A 19208-nucleotide genomic window follows, 5' to 3' on the forward strand; every position below is an offset into this window, starting at 1 on the left:
CACATTTTCCGCATAAGTTGTTCTAAACTTAAATGCACTGCCTTTCATTCTGCGAGGAAAGCCAACACCCCGCTCACTTTTCTCTATCCCTCAGAAAGGATGGTCATAGCTAACATCTCTTTCGAAGACCTGGCGTTTCAGAAAGGGTTCCTTCTCAGTCTCACACTGGGGCTTTTGATCTGGCCTCCACCACCTTTCCCTGGAAATGTGCTACATACACGGACGCTTTTTGTGCTCTCTGCCATTCAGCCATTTAACTTTCACATTTGCCTTCTTCTCTCTATCCCTTGAAAACCAAATAACTTGGGGACCAATGTGTCTATGAAATACGGCAATCTTGTCTGTGCCTTGGGCCATTACTGCCCTCCTGGAAGAATTTCTTCTTCACATTGCTGTGGGAACCAGCATCTGACCACTATTTCTCAAAACTCAGTGAATCACTTGGTAATGTAGTTAAAATGCGGGTTCGATTCGGAAGGCTGAGGATGAAGCCTGAACTTCTGCATTTCTATGAAGCTCTTAAGTGATTCCCCAGTACTGGCTTAAGGAATGCAATTTGAAATCCAGGGATGTAAGGGATCATCACTCAAGGACTTACTAATGTTTTTGCAGGGCGGCACTTGAAAACTAAAGACTAGAATCTTGTCTTCCTCGTTTCAACTGTTTTAACTTTCCAACTCAATATTTATCTCATGAGCCCATCCCTCCATGAAATTGGCTCTCACCGATCGATAGTCCTAGGGGGTCACATTCAATGGCTTTTCCATTCCTATCTTACTGGCCTTCTCTGCTCAACTCAACCCAGTGCACTACTCATGCGATTAAACTGTACATCCGGGCTTTCAATAACATTACCGGGCAAACATCAATTTTATAAAAAGCCAGTACTAAAAATATGTCAGTGTTTCTCTCATTTGGGCTCCATGCCTGAGCTGTCAGAATATGCAACCCCACAGGAGATCAGAGATGGCACATGACCCAATCACACCCTGTGAGAATTTTCTCTTGGAATTTCTGTTAGGCCTATTAAGAAAATAATAGAGGGGCGCCTGGGTGGCACAGTCGGTTAAGCGTCCGACTTCAGCCAGGTCACGATCTCGCGGTCCGTGAGTTTGAGCCCCGCGTCAGGCTCTGGGCTGATGGCTCAGAGCCTGGAGCCTGTTTCCGATTCTGTGTCTCCCTCTCTCTCTGCCCCTCCCCCGTTCATGCTCTGTCTCTCTCTGTCCCAAAAATAAATAAACGTTGAAAAAAAAAAAAGAAAATAATAGTAATAAGCATCATCATCATCATCCCTCCCTATGCCCTGTAACCACTTATATGGTAAAAAAAATAAATTTTGCTCAGAGAGCAGCCACCTTACTCGCCATCTGGAGAGAATCTATTCTAAAGATAGATGATATCTGGTGACTTGAGTAGCTGCACGCAGGTGTGCTAGATATACTCTGGACTGTCCAGCCAAGGTACCAGCCATTGCCATAAAATGTGGCCATCATCCTTCTTGTATTCCTCTTTGGCTTAAGGTACTTTCAGCTGGTTTTCCTTCACATGCAACAACAGCTTTTGACAATCAACTGGCCTAAAAGTGACCTCCATTTGGCTTCTAATCATCTCTAACGCCTCCTTGGAAAAATGGACAAAAGGCATTAAGAAAAAATTCTCTGAAGGAATTAAGAAAGTGAAGGTGACAGGGGCGCCTGGGTGGCTCCGTCAGTTAAGCGTCCGACTTCAGCTCAGGTCATGATCTCACAGTCCGTGAGTTCGAGCCCTGAGTCGGGCTCTGTGCTGACAGCTCGGTGCCTGGAGCCTGCTTCGGATTCTGTGTCTCCCTCTCTCTCTGCCCTTCTCCCATTCATGCTCTGTCTCAAAAATTAATAAACATTTTAAAAAATAAAAAAAAAAGAAAGTGAAGGTGACAAAATCACTTAACCTTTGTTGGCTCACATTGAGCAGCCCTTCTGCCAGTTGAATTTTACATTCCTTTTGTCATGTTTTGAAAACATAAACACTGACAGTGTGAATTAAATTTGCAAAATCTGTGCCTTACTATGTAGGGAGTAGATACATTCTTCCCATTCTGAAACATTCATCTCATTATCACATAAGTAGGTAAATCTGTAGAGTTTTCATGTTCTTGCACAGGTTTTATTTTTGGTTATTTAAGAAAAAAATTTTAATGTTTATTTACTTTTGAGAGAGAGAGCGAGATACAGAGCACGAGTATGGGAGGGGCAGAGAGAGAGACACACACAGACTCCAAAGCAGGCTCCAGGCTCAGAGCCCTCAGCACAGAGCTCAATGTGGGGCTTGAACTCATGAACCATGAAATCCATGACATGAGCCAAAGTCGGACGCTGACCTGACTAAGCCACCCAGGTACCCCATTTGCAGTTTTTAGATGTTATGCATCTGTTTGCTATTATGAATGCACTGTTCTACTTTTTAAATTCTGCTGGTATAAAAGTACTATTTTCATATATTACTGTTAATATTTTTTTTTCTTGGAAGAAATTGTGTGTGAGAGGGGGAGAGGGGCAGAGGGGCAGAGGAAGAGAAGGGAGGATCCCAAGCAGGTTCCATGCTCAGCACAGAGCCCGACGTGGGGCTCAATCCCACGACCCTGGGATCATGACCCGAGCCAAAATCAAGAGTCAGACGCTCAAACGACTGAGCCACCCAGGCGCCTCTAACACTGTCAATGTTTTCATGACTACTTCTTGTAATATTTTTTACTTGATTATATTGTTCTTTGAGGCCTCAAGTCATTTATTACTCAACTGTTGAAGATTTATGGCATGTTAGGTCATGAGCACAGTGAAAGACACAACTTACAAAGGAATATGGCTTTGCTATTTTTTCCACCATAAATATAAATACCATTTTCCACCATAACAAATTAAAACACACTTGCAGAAATGGCTGATTTGAGAGCTGGGGAAAAGAAAGTAGAAGATAAGCCTGGAGAATCTTGTTCTAGAAAGCAAGGAATGGTTCAAAAATGATAAGGAGCTGTCCAAAGGACAGGTGTGTCAGCCAAAATAGGTTCCCACTGACCAAACTAAGGCCAATGTGGTCATCAGAATAAATCCTGATAGTAGATTTTAATCCATTGAATAGAATAGAAAACCATGAGTCCACATGGAGATAAACAAATTGAAAACTTGATGAAGAACCAGCTATTTATATGATTCTGAAAATGCTTCCACACAGATCTGTATTAATCATAAAGAGGAACACAGTAAACTTATAGTGGAAAAAACCTGAAACACGTTACTTTAACCAAGATTAAGTCATGTACCAGCTGATAGAATGCAATTAGAAAAAGGCATCTAGTTCCTTTAGGTGTGCTATTAGATTTTGTATTTGGGATTTTTCTTGTTTCTTGAGATAGGCATGGATTGCAATGTATTTTCCTCTTAGCACTGCCTTTGCTGCATCCCAAAGTGTTTGGATTGTTGTATTTTCATTTGTGTGTGTATGTGTGTGTGTGTGTGTGTGTGTGTATATATATATATATATATTTTAGAATTTAACTTTATTTTTTAAAATTTACATCCAGATTAGTTAGTATATAGTGAAGCAATGATTTCAGGAGTAGATTCCTTAATGCCCCTTACCCATTTAGCCCATCCCCCCTCCCACAACCCCTCCAGCAACCCTCAGTTCTCCATATTTATGAGTCTCTTTTGTTTTGTCCCCCTCCCTGTTTTTATATTATTTTCCCTTCCCTTATGTTCATCTGTTTTGTCTCTTAAAGTCCTCATATGAGTGAAGTCGTACGATTTTTGTCTTTCTCTGACTAATTTCACTTAGTAAAATACCCTCCTGTTCCATACACATAGTTGCAAATGGCAAGATTTCATTCTTTTTCATTGATGAGTAATAGTCCATTGCATGCGTGTGTGTGTGTGTGTGTGTGTTATATATATATATATATGCACCATTTCTTTATCTATTCATCCATCGATGGACATTTGGGCTCTTTCCATACTTTGGCTATTGTTGGTAGTGCTGCTATAAACATGGGGGTGCATGTGTCCCTTCGAAACAGCACACCTGTATCCCTTGGATAAATGCCTAGTAGTGCAATTGCTGGGTTGTAGGGTCATTCTATTTTTAGTTTTTTTAGAAACCTCCATACTGTTTTCCAGAGTGGCAGCACCAGCTTGCATTCCCACCAACAATGCAAAAGAGATCCTCTCTGCATCCTTGCCAACATCTGTTGTTGCCTGAGTTGTTAATGTGAGCCATTCTGACAGGTGTAAGGTGGTATCTCATTGTGGTTTTGATTAGTATTTCCCTGATGATGAATGTTTCCATATGTTTTTACATTTCTTCTCCAATTGCCTGGTTGACCCATTCATTCTTTAGTAGGATGTTCTTTAACTTCCATGCTTTTGGAGGTTTTCCAGACTTTTTCCTGTGTTTGATTTCAAGTTTCATAGCATTGTGATCTGGAAGTGTGCATGGTATGATTTCAATTCTTGTATACTTATGAAGGGCTGTTTTGTGACCCAGTATGTGATCTATCTTGGAGAATGTTCCATGTGCACTCGAGAAGAAAGTATATTCTGTTGCTTTGGGATGCAGAGTTCTAAATATATCTGTCAAGTCCATCTGATGCAATGTATCATTCAGAGCCCTTGTTTATTGATCCTGTGTTCAGATGATCTATCCATTGCTGTAAGTTGGGTATTAAGGTCGCCTGCAATTACCACATTCTTATCAATAAGGTTGCTCATGTTTGTGATTGTTTTATGTATTTGCAGGCTCCCATATTCGGCGCATAGACATTTATAATTGTTAGCTCTTCCTGATGGATAGATCCTGTAATTATTATATAATGCTCTTCATCTCTCGTTATAGGGTTTAAAGTCTAGTTTGTCTGATATTTGTATGGCTACTCCAGCTTGATACTCCAGCATGGTAGATAGTTCTCGATCCCCTCACTTTCGATCTGAAGGTGTCCTTAGGTCTAAAATGAGTCTCTTGTAGACAGCAAATATATGGGTCTTGTTTTTTTATCCATTTTGATACCCTATGTCTTTCGGTGGGAGCATTTAGTCCATTTACATTCAGTGTTATTATTGAAAGATATGGGTTTAGAATCATTGTGTTATCTGTAGGTTTCATGATTGGGCATTTGCAGCAATGTGGATGGAACTGGAGGGTATTATGGTAGGTGAAATAAGTCAGGGAGAGAAAGACAGATACCATATGTTTTCACTCATAGGTGGATCCTGAGAAACTTAACAAAAGACCATGGGGGAGGGGAAGGGGGAGAAAAAAATTACAGAGAGGGAAGGAGACAAACCATAAGAGACTCTTAAATACTGAGAACAAACTGAGGGTTGATGTGGGGTGGGGGAGAGGGGAAAGTGGGTGATGGGTATTGAGGAGGGCACTTGTTGGGATGAGCACTGGGTGTTGTATGGAAACCAATTTGACAATAGATTATATTTAATAACAGAAAAAAAAGAGGCAGCATTACATCTGTGACGTCCCTGACAATCAGAAGGAAATATCAGATACAATGAAGCTCAGGAAAATCCTATAAAGTAACTGTAGTGAGTGGAATAGTGACTTCCCAAAGTCCTGTCCATCTAGAACCTCAGAATGTGACCTTATTTGTAAGTAGGTCTTTGCAGATATAATTTGCTAATAGTATCAAAATGAGGGGCACCTGGCTGGCTCAGCTGGTACAGCATGCAACTTTTGATCTCAGGGTTCTGAGTTCGAGCCCTATGTTGGGTGTAGAGGTTACTTAAAAATAAAATCTTAAAAAAAAAATAAAAGAATGGGAAGACGGCCTCATCCTGTATTTAGGGTGGTCCCTAAGTCCAAAGACTGGCATCCTTATAAGGAATAGTGAGGACACAGACACGTGCACAGCGAAGAAGCCCACGTGAAGACAAGATGGTAGAGGGATGAGACCAAAGGCCAGAAATGCCGAAGACCGGCCATCAGCCACCAGAAGGTGGGAGAGAGGAAGGGAGCATATTTGTCTTCAGAGCCTCCAGGAACAACCAACATGGCCTACACCTTGGTTTTTGGACTTCTGGCCTCCTGAACTGTGAACGAGTAAGTTCCTGCTGTTTGCAACCACCCAGTTTGTGATATTGGTTACAGCAGCCTTAGGAAAGTCATAGAGAAACAGACCTGTAAACTTCCACACTCCCACTGATGCTCCCTGTGCCACAAAGTCAAAGAAAGACTGACACAAACGGTCCAGACTGAAGGGCACTCCTAAAAGAGACCCCAGAGAGCTCCCTCACCCCGTCTGCCTTGGGAGGACACAGGGAGAAGACGGCCGTGTGCGAACCAGGAAGCACGTTCCCGGAAGACACTGAATGTGCCAGCGTCTTGATCTTGGCTTGTAGCTTCCATGAGTGTGAGAAGTAAAGTCCTGTAGTCTATGACCACCCAGCCTCTGGTGTTTTGTTATAGCATCCCAAAGGGCCTAAGACACCTTGGTGTGGATGATAAAACTGCCATGATCGTGTTCAGCCAGTGGAAGGAGCCATAGGAAGTAGCAAACTGGAAGAGATCCCCACCCCTTTGGAGGGACTGACGGGGATGACTCCCTTGGGTTTGATAGCACCGTTAGATACTTCTCCTTCGGGCTGGTCGGTACAGCTTCCCCTCCCAGCTCCACAGCCTTGCCAGTAGGAGGTTTGGGGGGCACCAGGAAGTGTGCCCATTGCCAAAGTATCGCCCGTGGGAGCAAGCCCAGGGGTCGGTCACTCCTTTGCCAAATTTTCTCCTTTCCTGAAGCAGCTACTGGGTTTGAAGCGGTGCCACCGTCAGCCTGCCCGCCAGCACTTACTCTGAGCCCAGGCGAGTGATGGGTTGGGTGGGGGTGACGGTGGAGGTGTGACCTTGGCTAGCAGTGCATACCAATATGTCCTGCGTTGTGACAAAAGGAAAGGCACTGACTGTGCGCCCCTCTCAAGCATCCTGGCCCTTTCACACTGCTACAGCCTCTCATTTGACCTGCACCTTCCAGGATGGGATTGGGCACAGTTCTAAATCCATGAACCCTTTGAGCCTATAGACCATAGCCTACGAGCCAGGGACCTACCTGCAGCCATGAGCTGGCCCACGGCTGTAAAATCATACGGCAAACCTGATGGGACGTGGTTAGGAGACAGCTGTGCTTCTGGACTATCTGGAACGATGTGGCTTTTCATAAGTGGATGGTACACCGATGTGCCCTTTACTTGGTCTGCCCACAAAAGTGAATTTGACTATAGCGCCCTAAAGAATATCTATAAACAGCGTAGGTACGTGAAAACTTCACAGTAAGTAAATAGAAAAATTCAGTAACTAAATGTGTCACCTGTGCTCAGTTAGGATGTATGTGCCATGATCTGCCGTATGTCAGGCCTACGCGTGTCTGCATGCATATGTATGCTGAAGTGTCAGGTTTTGACCAAGTAACTGTACCCTATTTCCAGATTAAGACGGATATGCTATTACTGTGAGGAGTGTAGGACTGCATGTTCAGAAATACTGTCTATGGTGTCGGAAAGACTGAATCCTATCTTTGCCCCTCTTTAAGTCAGTCAGGTGCAGGAGACATTATCCTCAGAGGAATACATAAATATATGTATCAGCCCTGAGCAAGGAGATATTTCACCTGTGTCAGCAGAGGCGAGGTTAAGTGCAAAGCTGAGTGATTACATGGTGAGTTCAGCCCAATCTGCAAATAATAACTGTCAATCTGTAAATAATAGTAATTAATAATAATTACTTGTAGTTATCAGTAATTACTACTAATCATTAGCAATTATTATTGTTGTTTAAAAATTTGTCCAGTTTTTCTGATCTTCACAGATTGCTTTTCTTCCTGCTTTATGTGGGTAATTACTTCAAATTTCGAATTTATTTTGCTATAGTGTAGCAATAACTTAGGCAAAAAAAAAACCCTGAAAACCCTGAGCTTCCTTAATTATTGGTTCCTCAACTGTAAAATTAATGGACTAGATCCAAAAACTTTCTATGATTAATATGTAGAAATATAAAAAGGGAAAATAATTATACATGTACCTGTTTTAATCATCAGAAGAACCTTAAGAGCAGAATAACTGAAATGTGCCAGTTTTAAGTGCCCTTGTCTGTTGAAACTCATCATTTAATGCCCAGAGCCGTACGGCTGTGTTTTTACAAGCTTCTGGTATGCACACAATACACCCAATATTGTGACACCAGAATGTAACAGAGTTGTTTTTTTTTTTTTAATACGCTGCTTGCTGCTTTAGAGTATTATTTAACTTCAAACCCAAACCTAGTTTCTCTAATTGTCAATGGAAACAGCGGGTTCCCATAGTTACAAAGGAAAGAGTGTTACTGAAGAGAACAGAAAGACTAATGAAATTTTAAATGACAGATTCAAAGGCACAAGGAATCTGGCCCCAACAGGGAACCGGGGGCTTATCAGGGCGATGATCACAGTAATTACCCTGCAAACATATCAGGATCTGGCTCTGAGCGTCTCCTCAGACTTTCCACACACCAGTGCCACAGCCCTTCCAAATACTGATGTCGATCCTGTTGCAGAGCCTGCTGGGAGCGCCTGGTTTCCAATCATCAGAGATGCGTGAGGGCACATTCTGGGCACGACAGAGCCTGCCCTGTGACCTGCTTCACACGGGGGCCCTGTGTGGCACCCCAGCACACACAAATTACATTCCACAGTGTCCCGCCTCCACATTTCCCTCCTGGTGGAAGGCTACTGGCCTGCACACCCATCTGGGATCTCACTGTGTTCCTCAAGGAAAGTACTGTCCACCAACATGCTCCAAGACCTAAGTGGTAGGGGTGGTAGCTTAGAAGTCTAACACGCTAATATCTGTCTTTGCTTCCGGGAGGCATCCTAAAGAATCTACTGAAATACCATACAAATGGGATGTTCATGTAAAATGAAAAAGGGGAAAATCTGGTGAATGAACAGATGTGACATTGAACTGAAAATCATCATGTCACTTATAAAACAACAGACTAAGATAGAACTACTTGTTTTCTAAAGTAACAAGAGACGCGTACTCCAAGGAGTATCGCTATTCTGTAGCGGGCCTCTGCCCAACTCGGAAGACTAAAGTAACAAGAGACGCGTACTCCAAGGAGTATCGCTGTTTTGTAGCGGGTCTCTGCCTAACTCGTAAGAAAAGAAGCAATAGTTGGTCCATGAATTAGTGTAAACCCACAGACAAGTCTTCAATGTGATAGGGTAGCCACTCAAACAATAGAAGGCCTAGAATCAGTAGAACATGACTTGAAATAATAAATGAATGATTACTTTGGATTTATTTCTTATTTACTAGGCTACATGCTTGAATTGGTGCTTCATATTTAGTAGTATATTATCTAAGTTTCTAGAGTAGATACATCCAGTCCATTGACTGATGGCTAAACATCCAGTGAGGTATGGCCTTGCAGGAACAGAGGGGGCAAGAGGGCGAGACATCAATATGTAGGCAGAAGGAGATTGAGAGATACAGAGATAAGGAGAGAGAGAATTATTAATGGCAGCTCCGGGTTCATAACCGAGAAGCATCAAGACAGACAAATAATCACGTTAGCTGGGGAGTTGGGGTTTAAAAGGAGGAAGGTGGGGATGGAATAAACCTCTACTGAAGAACGAGGAAACCCTACCTAGGGTCCAAATCTGGGCTTCTGGGCTACCATGTCCCATCCACCCTCTACCAGGCACAATCACGTCCACCTGTGAGAAGCAAACCTTTGCTCCTCCAACCCTGGTGACACTGGCATGTCACAGAAACGCCCACGTGTTTCACCGCAAAAACATGCAGCCACATTCTGTGTAGGAAGACAGCATTGGTGGTGGTCCTGTTTCAACATTCCATGGTTTATCCAAACTGCTGACCCTTCTAAATCTTTCAAAGGACACGAAAACTAGTAATCAAGAATCCTGATAGGCTTTTTAAAAAAGGGATTTAATTAGAAACATCCATCAAAAGCCATGTGGATAAAAATGAGAAAAAAAAAGGCATGAAATCTATTTTGCATTATAAACTTTGAAGCTTTCTATTCAAACCAATTTTCTTTAAGTAAAAACTTAATGGTGTCACCAAAGCCATGTTGATACAGAGATTCCATTTTCCTCTTGCTTGGTGGAAAAAGGGCTTGGTTCAGTCTCACCAAGTTAGCCACAGACAGCTAGAACAGAAAGACAAATTGAAGCTATGAGACATTACAGTACAGGGACATGTAACCTGAGATTTCTTATCACAGGTACAATTAGGGGCTTAAAAAGTCTGTAGGAGAAAAATCCAACTCGAAAGGTTAACTTCACCCACAGGCTAGATGAGGGTCTCTGGGTCTTGATGCTAATGACGTGTGGGGACACATACTTGTGCGTTGTGGGGGCTGTCTGTGCATCACAGGATGTTGGGCACCAGTCCTGACCTCTACCCCCTGGATGCCAGGAGTGCCTAAGCAGATGTGAGAAGCAAACGTGTCCAGGCATCGCCACTGTGTCCTAAGTGTAATATCACCTCGGGGTGAGAACGATTAGACGAGGTTAAGGAAGTCAATATGTAAGTTCTTCAGTCGAGTTTTCCTCCAATACTTTGTGACACTTAATTATCACCATGTTTTTAAACCAATAAACGATCTAATTTAAACTTGCCCTGAAATTCTCCCACTAGTTTACTGACCTGAAGAAGTGAAGAGAGAAGAACTTTTCACAAACGGACAGTAAATGGGGACAGGTCTGCATACTCACATCCGTATGCATAACATGTATTGGAAACTAGTAAAAAACCATATTACTGAGAACATGCAGTTTGTACGTAACATTATCAATGAGCTTCCAACATTTTGGAAGCGTGTGGAAGTTCTTAGGCAGGTGACTTCAAATATCACTGAACACAGCACTCACCATGATGTCCTGTTTGGCGATATTAACATACACATTCAACTGCCCTTTGTCCTGCGGGGAGATGTCCAGTCGTCCACTGAAGGGTGAGATGGTCACCGTCCGGCCGACAGGGAGGATGGGAAGGCCGTTGGTGAGGCCTCCATCCACCCACTTCTGTGGAAAGAAACAGCCCGTGTCGGCACATGTCCATGAGACACGTCCCACGTGGAGCAGATAAACACAGATTTTTCAACAGGACTCCTTCCTTGTAATATCATCGAAGCCTCTTCTATGCTCTTCAATTACTGTTTATGGGGACTAATCCGATGGGTGATTTTTTAAATCTTTCTACACAGATCATTTACCCATAGAATGAGAAGCTGACAGAAATCAGGAAACCTCTCCAATTGTTTAAAAACTTTCAGGGGCGCCTGGGTGGCTCAGTCGGTTAAGCGGCCGACTTCGGCTCAGGTCACGATCTCGCAGTCCATGAGTTCGAGCCCCGCGTCGGGCTCTGGGCTGATGGCTCAGAGCCTGGAGCCTGCTCCCGATTCTGTGTCTCCCTCTCTCTCTGCCTCTCCCCCATTCATGCTCTGTTTCTCTCTGTCTCAAAAATAAATAAAACGTTAAAGAAAAAAAAAAATTTAACAACTTTCAGAAGAGGGGCACCTGAATGGCTCAGTCAGTTAAGGATCCGGTTCGTGGTTTCAGCTCTGGTCATGATCTCACGGTTCGTGAGTTCAAGCCTCATATCAGGCTCTGTGCTGACAGTGCGGAGCCTGCTTGGGACTCTCTCTCTGTCCCTGTCTCTCTGCCCTTCCCCTGCTCCCTCTGTCTCTCTCTCTCTCTCTCAAAAATAAATAAATTAAAAGTTAAAAAAAAATTAAAGCTTTCATATTATTTATTTTTTAAATGTTTATTTTTGAGAGAGACACAGAGTGCAAGATGGGGAGGGTCAGAGAGAGGGGGAGACACCTAACCGACTGAGCCACCCAGGTGCCCCTAGTAGATTATTTTAAATACGACGTACCTAAATTTTTATGATGCCGGTGGATGCATGAGAAGACATGTAATAAGACTGGGGCTCACTATTTAATCAGAGTGGAAAGCCATGTTTACAGTTGATCCTGAATAACCAACTAGCAAATGGGACGTTCCATTTTTGTTATAAGAACTAGACATTGGCATTTCCTGTAGCAAACTTAAAAATAACCAGAACCAGAAATCCTTCTATTTCCAAAGTGGCACCTTGAGTTTAAGATGTGAGTTTTTATTTATTTTTTTTTCAGGTTTTTTTTTTTTCAGTTTGTTTATATATTTATTTTGAGAGAGAGACAGCGAGCATGAGCAGGGGACGGAGGGAGGGAGAGAGAGAGAGAGAGAGAGAGAGAATCCCAAGCAGGCCTCGCAGAGTCAGCACAGAGCCCAACGTGTGGCTGGAATTCACAAAACGTGAGATCACGCCCTGAGCTGAAATCAGGAGCCGGACGCTTCACCGAAGGAGCCACCCAGGCGTCCCAAGACATGTGGTTTTAAAGCCAGAAAGAATGAGAAGCACCACATAACAAAACAAAAACAAAAACAAAAACAAAACAGACATTAATCACAAGAGGTTTCTTTGTTTTCTTTCAGACTCGTGCCTAATGGAGAGGGATGGACAGAGCAGGTAAGAGCAGCTTTAGAGGCTTCCGCACAACCGTGTGGTCAAAGAGACAGAGCATGAGCGGGGGAGGGGCAGAGAGAGAGGGAGACACAGAATCCGAAGCAGGCTCCAGGCTCCGAGCCATGAGCACAGAGCCCGACGCGGGGCTTGAACTCACGGACCGCGAGATCACGACCTGAACCGAAGTTGGGTGCTCAACGAGCTGAGCCGTGCAGGTGCCTCATTATGCTGTCCATTTCAGAGCCACAGAGTGTCAGGCCACTGTTGTTCCAACGTGAGGACATAATCTGCTGTAACAATAAATAAATGTGTGTGTGTGTGCACACACACAGCTGAAGTGCAAAATCTCCAAGTTATATCTGTGATTGGAAATAGCTTTCAGTTGATAGTCGCAAAAAAAAAAAAAAAGAAAAGTCTGGTAATGGTTGACAAGCCCCCAGAGAAGAATCCTCACCGCAGAATTCTGCAGGCTGAGTTTCCCCTGAACATTGAGAATGTCATGTAGGGAACCATATCTGTGCTGCTCAGCGTAGAGGCATAGGAGGGAGGAAGGGTTAGTAGACAACGTCCTGAACTTGGTTAAAACACACACTCGTTTTGTTCTAAGGTGTCTTTTTTTTAAATGTTTTTTACTTGCTTTTATTGCTAAAGCTGGTGACTGATCAGCACTGCACTGTTTGCAATGGCTTTGGCCAGAAGCAGCTCCCCCAAAGGGCATAAAGGTAAATGAGTGGACCCTGTTGAAAAGTGGAGGGGACTGCATTTTGCTGTTGCAGAAAACAGAAGCAGATCAAGATGAAAAGAAAACCGATCTGCACGATTTGCATGTCATTATTTTTAAAAGAATGTCACAGGCCTTACCATGTAATTACATTATATAGGCACACATTCATATGTGGTTGTGTGTGTTTAACTCCCAGACTCGTATGTGTGTGTATTGTGTGTGTGTGTATATATATATATATATGTTTATATAAACAGGTTTTTTTTTATGTTTATTTTTGAGAGAGGGGGAGAGAGAGCCCGTGTGCAGGAGCGGGGCGGGGACAGAAAGAGAGGGAGACAGAGGATGCGAAGCCGGCTCTGTGCTCACAGCAGTGAGCCCGATGTGGGGCTCGAACTTATAAACCATGAGATCATGGCCTGAACTGAAGTTGGAGGCTTAAGTGGCTGAGCCACGCAGGAAGAATTTTTAAAAGGGAGATTTGCAGTGAGAAGGCCCCAAAATAAGCGGTTCTGTGCCTTATTGTCTCAGAGCTTGCTTTTGTCTTAGTTTTTTCTTTTGCTTTGGGCATGGATACCAATTTCTATAATATGTTAACAACTACAGGAAAAAAAAAACCACCTCCCCAAATTATCTTTCATAGTCTCAATAGGATATTTGACCAATGACGTAGAGCTGTGCTTCGTTTTCATCAAGGGATATCAATAATATGTACCTTGTGTCATGGGACTTGAGAGCTCATGTGACTTCACTCAATTTAAGGAAAAGAGGGCAATCTGGCTCATCCCACTGCCAAGTGTTCTAATATATCACAGGGTTAATGAGTGCTGTTTCGGGGATCTGAAAAGTCTTTGTCCAGATTTGCTTCACTCTTGTTAGCTGATTCTGATTGCATAAAGGACTATAGGAAACGTACAGCTTATCTAATGACTTGACTGAATGTGCAGCAGACCAGCACCTCTCTCACCGTGACCCTGCCGGCTCGGGCACTCTGGACGCAGCACCTCTGCCTGCTGATGCGTGCTCTAGGGAATGGATCTAGACCATTCCCCCAAAACCACTTGTTCTTTCTTTCTTTCTTTCTTTCTCTTTGTTTCTTCTTTTTTCTTCCTTCCTTATTTCTTTTCTTTCTTTCTCTTTCTTTCTTTTTTTAATACATGAAATTTATTGTCAAATTGGTTTCCAAACAACACCTAGTGCTCATCCCCAAAAGATCCCCTCCTCAATACCCATCACCCATCATCCCCTCCCTCACCCCCCATCAGCCCTCAGTTTGTTCTCAGTTTTTAAGAGTCTCTTAATGCTTTGGCTGTCTCCCACTCTGACCTCTTTTTTTTTTTTTTCCTTCCCATTCCCCATGGGTTCCTGTTAAGTTTCTCAGGATCCACATTAAGAGTGAAAACATACGGTATCTCTCTTTCTCTGTATGACTTATTTCACTTAGCATCACACTCTCCAGTTCCATCCACGTTGCTACAAAAGGCTCATTTCATTCTTCCTCATTGCCAAATAGTATTCCATTGTGTACATAAACCACAACTTCTTAATCCATTCATCAATTGATGGACGTTTAGGCTCTTTCCATAATTTGGCGATTGTTGAGAGTGCTCCTATAAACATTGGGGTGCAAGTGCCCCTTGCATCAGCACTCCCGTATCCCTTGGGTGAATTCCTAGCAGTGCTGTTGCTGGGTCATAGGGTAGGTCTATTTTTACTTTTTTGAGGAACCTCCTCACCGTTTTCCAGAGCAAAACTGCACATTCTTTCAGGCACGCTGATTCCAGCCAAATCGCTAGTAACAACAGTAACAGCGGTAAACATTCCTCGGCCCCAAATTAAAAGTGGAAATGTTTTGTATCCAGTGTGGTCTAGTTGAAACGCCTGCCTCGGACGTACTGCTGTCCGTGAATTCTCTGGCTCTTTGCTACTGATTCCTCCCAGTGTTCCGTGCTGCCCACCTTGCGGCCAGCATTCTGTAAGGTGGGAACCACTGCCGTGGGCTTCTATGATTCCAGAATCTTTCACAGAAAAAACAAGAAATAAGAAAACGAAACCCCTGTGCTGTTCTTCCCATGATGGTTCGGTATCAGTTATAAAGGGACTTTGGTGACGGTCACCATCATGCATGTGTCAGGCCTTGTGAAAGTTTGGGGTACACGCTGAGGTGCCCTGGGAACCTAGGAAGGACACGCCCGGGGTTTAGGAATTTGAGCACTTCTTGTGAAGTAACTAAAGGGGAAAAACGTAAGCAGGTGATGTCCACAGCGTGTGCCGTGGTGGGCACTGTGCTACGTCCATCCGGGCGAGGGTCTCCAGGCACGGCTCAATCGTCTTCAGGTGTATCTTGCTCGAAAAGCAGGTGAGTACAGGGGTGCGTCTGTCGGTTCGGCAGCCCACTTGATTTTGGCTCAGGTCATGATCTCACAGTTGGTGAGTTCAGTCCCCGCTTGGGCTCCATGCTGACAGCACGGAGCCTGCTTGGGGTTCTTTCTGTCCCTGTCTCTCTGACCCTCCCCTGCTCTCTCTCTCTCTCAAAATAAATTTATTTATTTATTTATTTATTTTTAATTTTTTTTTTCAACGTTTATTTATTTTTGGGACAGAGAGAGACAGAGCATGAACGGGGGAGGGGCAGAGAGAGAGGGAGACACAGAATCAGAAACAGGCTCCAGGCTCTGAGCCATCAGCCCAGAGCCTGACGCAGGGCTCGAACTCATGGATCACAAGATCGTGACCTGGCTGAAGTCGGACGCTTAACCGACTGCGCCACCCAGGCGCCCCAAAATAAATTTTAAAAAAGCAAGTGAATACAAACCACTTTGTCAGAACAAGCAATGAAACGCTGATGTCTATAATTATTTTAAGTACCAGAGCGCAGGGCTGAATGGTTCTTAGAATGTCTCCCCTATTAGTTTAAATGCTGTTGCATAGGAAGGTCATGCTGGTGTAGTCAGATTCCTCACTTGACAGAAGCAGAAACTGAGGCTTGCAGGGTCACTCACTCTAAGTTACAGGCTGGCTGCTTTTGCAAATAAAGTTTTATTGGCAGACAGCCATGCCCTTCCGCGGAGACACTGCTGTGCTACTTTTGCACTAAAACAGCAAAGCTGAGTAGCTGGGTCAACAGACACTGCACGCCCCACACGCCAGGGCGCTCACTACGCAACGCTTTACAGAACGTGTTTCCCAGGCACGGCCGCGGGGTGCGCGGACAGAAGGGGTGCAGCTGGCCTTCTCACCTCCCTTCTTCCTTCACACACACCGTAAAGCGGCCGTGTCTGAGGGAGGCAGGGAGGATCAGAGTTGTTTTCTGCAGGGGCACCTGGGGGGCTCAGTTGGCTGAGTGTGCGACTTCCGCTCAGGTCATGATCTCACCACTGGGGGGTTCGAACCCCACCCCAGACTCTCTGCTGTCAGCACGGAGTCTGCTTCCATTCCTTTCTCCCTGTCTCTCTGCTCTTCCCCAGTTTGTGCTTTCTCTCTGTCTCAAAAATAAATAAAAACATCAAAAAAAATTAAAAAAAGAATTGATTTCTGCAGGGTACAGGAGGTGGGGATGGGGGAAGGAATTATGGCACACATGCCTTATTTTCTTTTATGATATAGAGGACAGATAGTAATGTCCCACAGAACATTCTTGGGTTTGTTTTTTTTTTAATGTATTATTTTACTTATTTGAGAGAGAGAGAGGCATGGCAGATAAAGAATCTGAATCAGGCTCCAGGGTCTGAGCCGTCAGCACAGAGCCCCATGCAGGGCTTGAACGCACAAACCATGAGATCATGACCTGAGCCGAAGCCGGATGCTTAACCAACTAAGCCAGCCAGGTGCCCCTGAACACTTTTGGTTCTTGATTCTCAAAATAGAGGGGAGGGAAAGACAGAAAGACAAGCAAATACCCACTCCCCAAAATGTAGATCAGACCCTCCCATTAGACATAAAGAAATGCAGGAGGGGAGAAGAGATCTATGATCCCTTCTTAATCACAGGGAGACAACTTAAAACAAAAAATTTCAGAAGAGGTTAAAAAAAAAAAAACCTTCATTACTTCTACTAAAGATTATTGGTACATTGTCTTAACTTTTGAATTTCTCATTTTTGATTCAAAAATGATGACTTTAGGTACTTACTTTTCAGAAAATGCTAGAGGTGTTTAGCTAGTGACAGTATAAATGTTACATCAAAAACATTCCCTGGAACACTAACATGTTTTTTCAAACTGACAGTGCAAAAACTTTTAGGATGTTGCTGAAAACTAAGACCTTCTCCGTCGGAATAACTGACTTGATATCCAGATTCCCGTCAAGCCTAATCTGTCCGGTCGCCAGGCCAGTTACCACTTACTGTTGACTGTGTTGGTGACTGCACCACCTATCTGTGTGAAACATCTAAGTCATGAAGAAATAGACATGGGAGAATTATGGTAATAGTTATATACAAATACGTAGTAACAGTATTCCACGACAGTCTTTCCCACAAATATGTCAGTAATGAAAGAATTAATAATCCATATCCCATACAAAATGCTCAGTAGACTAGAATAATTCAATGTTAAATTTTCTCTAGATAATACATAGTCAAAATATTGCCTGAATTCTAATTCAGACAAGAAAAAAGAAAAAAAAAAAAACACCCTACAGCTTGTCTTGTGATGTGCATACCATCAGTTCTAGAGATGATCTTCTTCTGTTATTATGACCAATTAGACCATTGCCAATGCTGATGCTATCACTTAAAAAACCAAACCAGACAACTTGTTAGTTCAGACCTCCTCTTGAAAATGCTCATGCTTGTTCCAAATTGATGTCAAGAATTGTGAAAACGTGGCGTTTTCTGAGGATGCACATTCAGAGGCCAGATATGCTGACTGAAGATTCCTGAGTAAGAAATACAAGTCTGACCTTCAATATGTTTCTGTTCTTCATTCATTTATTCAGCGGCTAATGACTATCTACCATAAACAGGGTCCTAAAAACAGGTCTTAGAAGAGGAAGCCAGGAGACCTACAAGAACTTTAAAAAAGTTAGGGAAGGGGCTCCTGGGTGGCTCATCCAGTTAAGAGTCCGACTTTAGCTCAGGTCATGATCTCATGGTTTGTGAGTTCAAACCCTGCATTAGGCTGTGTGCTGACAGTGTGGAGCCTGCTTGGGATTCTCTCCCTCTCTTTCTCTCTAAACAAATAATTTTTAAAAAAAAATTAGCAAAGGGGCTCCTGGGTGGCTCATTCTGTTAAGAGTCCGACTTTGGCTCAGGTCATGATCTCATGGTTTGTGAGTTCAAACCCTGCATTAGGCTCTGTGCTGACAGTGTGGAGCCTGCTTGGGATTCTCTCCCTCTCTTTCTCTCTAAATAAACAAATAACTTTTAAAAAAAATTAGGGAAGGGGCTCCTGGGTGGCTCATTCTGTTAAGAGTCTGACTTTGGCTCAGGTCATGATCTCATGGTTTGTGAGTTCAAACCCTGCATTAGGCTCTGTGCTGACGGCGTGGAGCCTGCTTGGGATTCTCTCCCTCTCTTTCTCTCTAAATAAATAAATAAACAAACAAACAAATAACTTTTAAAAAAATTAGGGAAGGGGCTCCTGGGTGGCTCATCCAGTTAAGAGTCCGACTTTGGCTCAGGTCATGATCTCATGGTTTGTGAGTTCAAACCCTGCATTAGGCTCTGTGCTGACGGCGTGGAGCCTGCTTGGGATTCTCTCCCTCTCTTTCTCTCTAAATAAATAAATAAACAAACAAACAAATAACTTTTAAAAAAATTAGGGAAGGGGCTCCTGGGTGGCTCATCCAGTTAAGAGTCCGACTTTGGCTCAGGTCATGATCTCATGGTTTGTGAGTTCAAACCCTGCATTAGGCTCTGTGCTGACGGCGTGGAGCCTGCTTGGGATTCTCTCCCTCTCTTTCTCTCTAAATAAATAAATAAACAAACAAACAAATAACTTT

At 43.4% G+C, this 19208-nt stretch overlaps 1 protein-coding gene across 4 annotated transcripts in view; it reads right to left on the reverse strand.

Annotated features, from left to right (window-relative positions):
• Window positions 1–9932: 9932 nt before the first annotated feature.
• PNPLA4 (patatin like phospholipase domain containing 4) overlaps window positions 9933–19208 on the reverse strand; it is a 33497-nt gene continuing 24221 nt past the window's right edge. For all 4 annotated transcript variants that reach the window (XM_043570786.1, XM_043570789.1, XM_043570787.1 and 1 more), the window contains 2 exons: window positions 10901–11053; window positions 9933–10176 (listed from right to left, as the gene is read on the reverse strand). In XM_043570786.1, coding sequence (XP_043426721.1) covers window positions 10045–10176; window positions 10901–11053 — 285 coding nt within the window. In that variant the 3' untranslated portion in view covers window positions 9933–10044. The remainder of the gene's footprint in view (window positions 10177–10900; window positions 11054–19208) is intronic.

The sequence above is a fragment of the Prionailurus bengalensis genome, chromosome X (assembly GCF_016509475.1).
Source record: "Prionailurus bengalensis isolate Pbe53 chromosome X, Fcat_Pben_1.1_paternal_pri, whole genome shotgun sequence".
In the NCBI taxonomy this organism is placed as follows: Eukaryota; Metazoa; Chordata; class Mammalia; order Carnivora; family Felidae; genus Prionailurus; species Prionailurus bengalensis.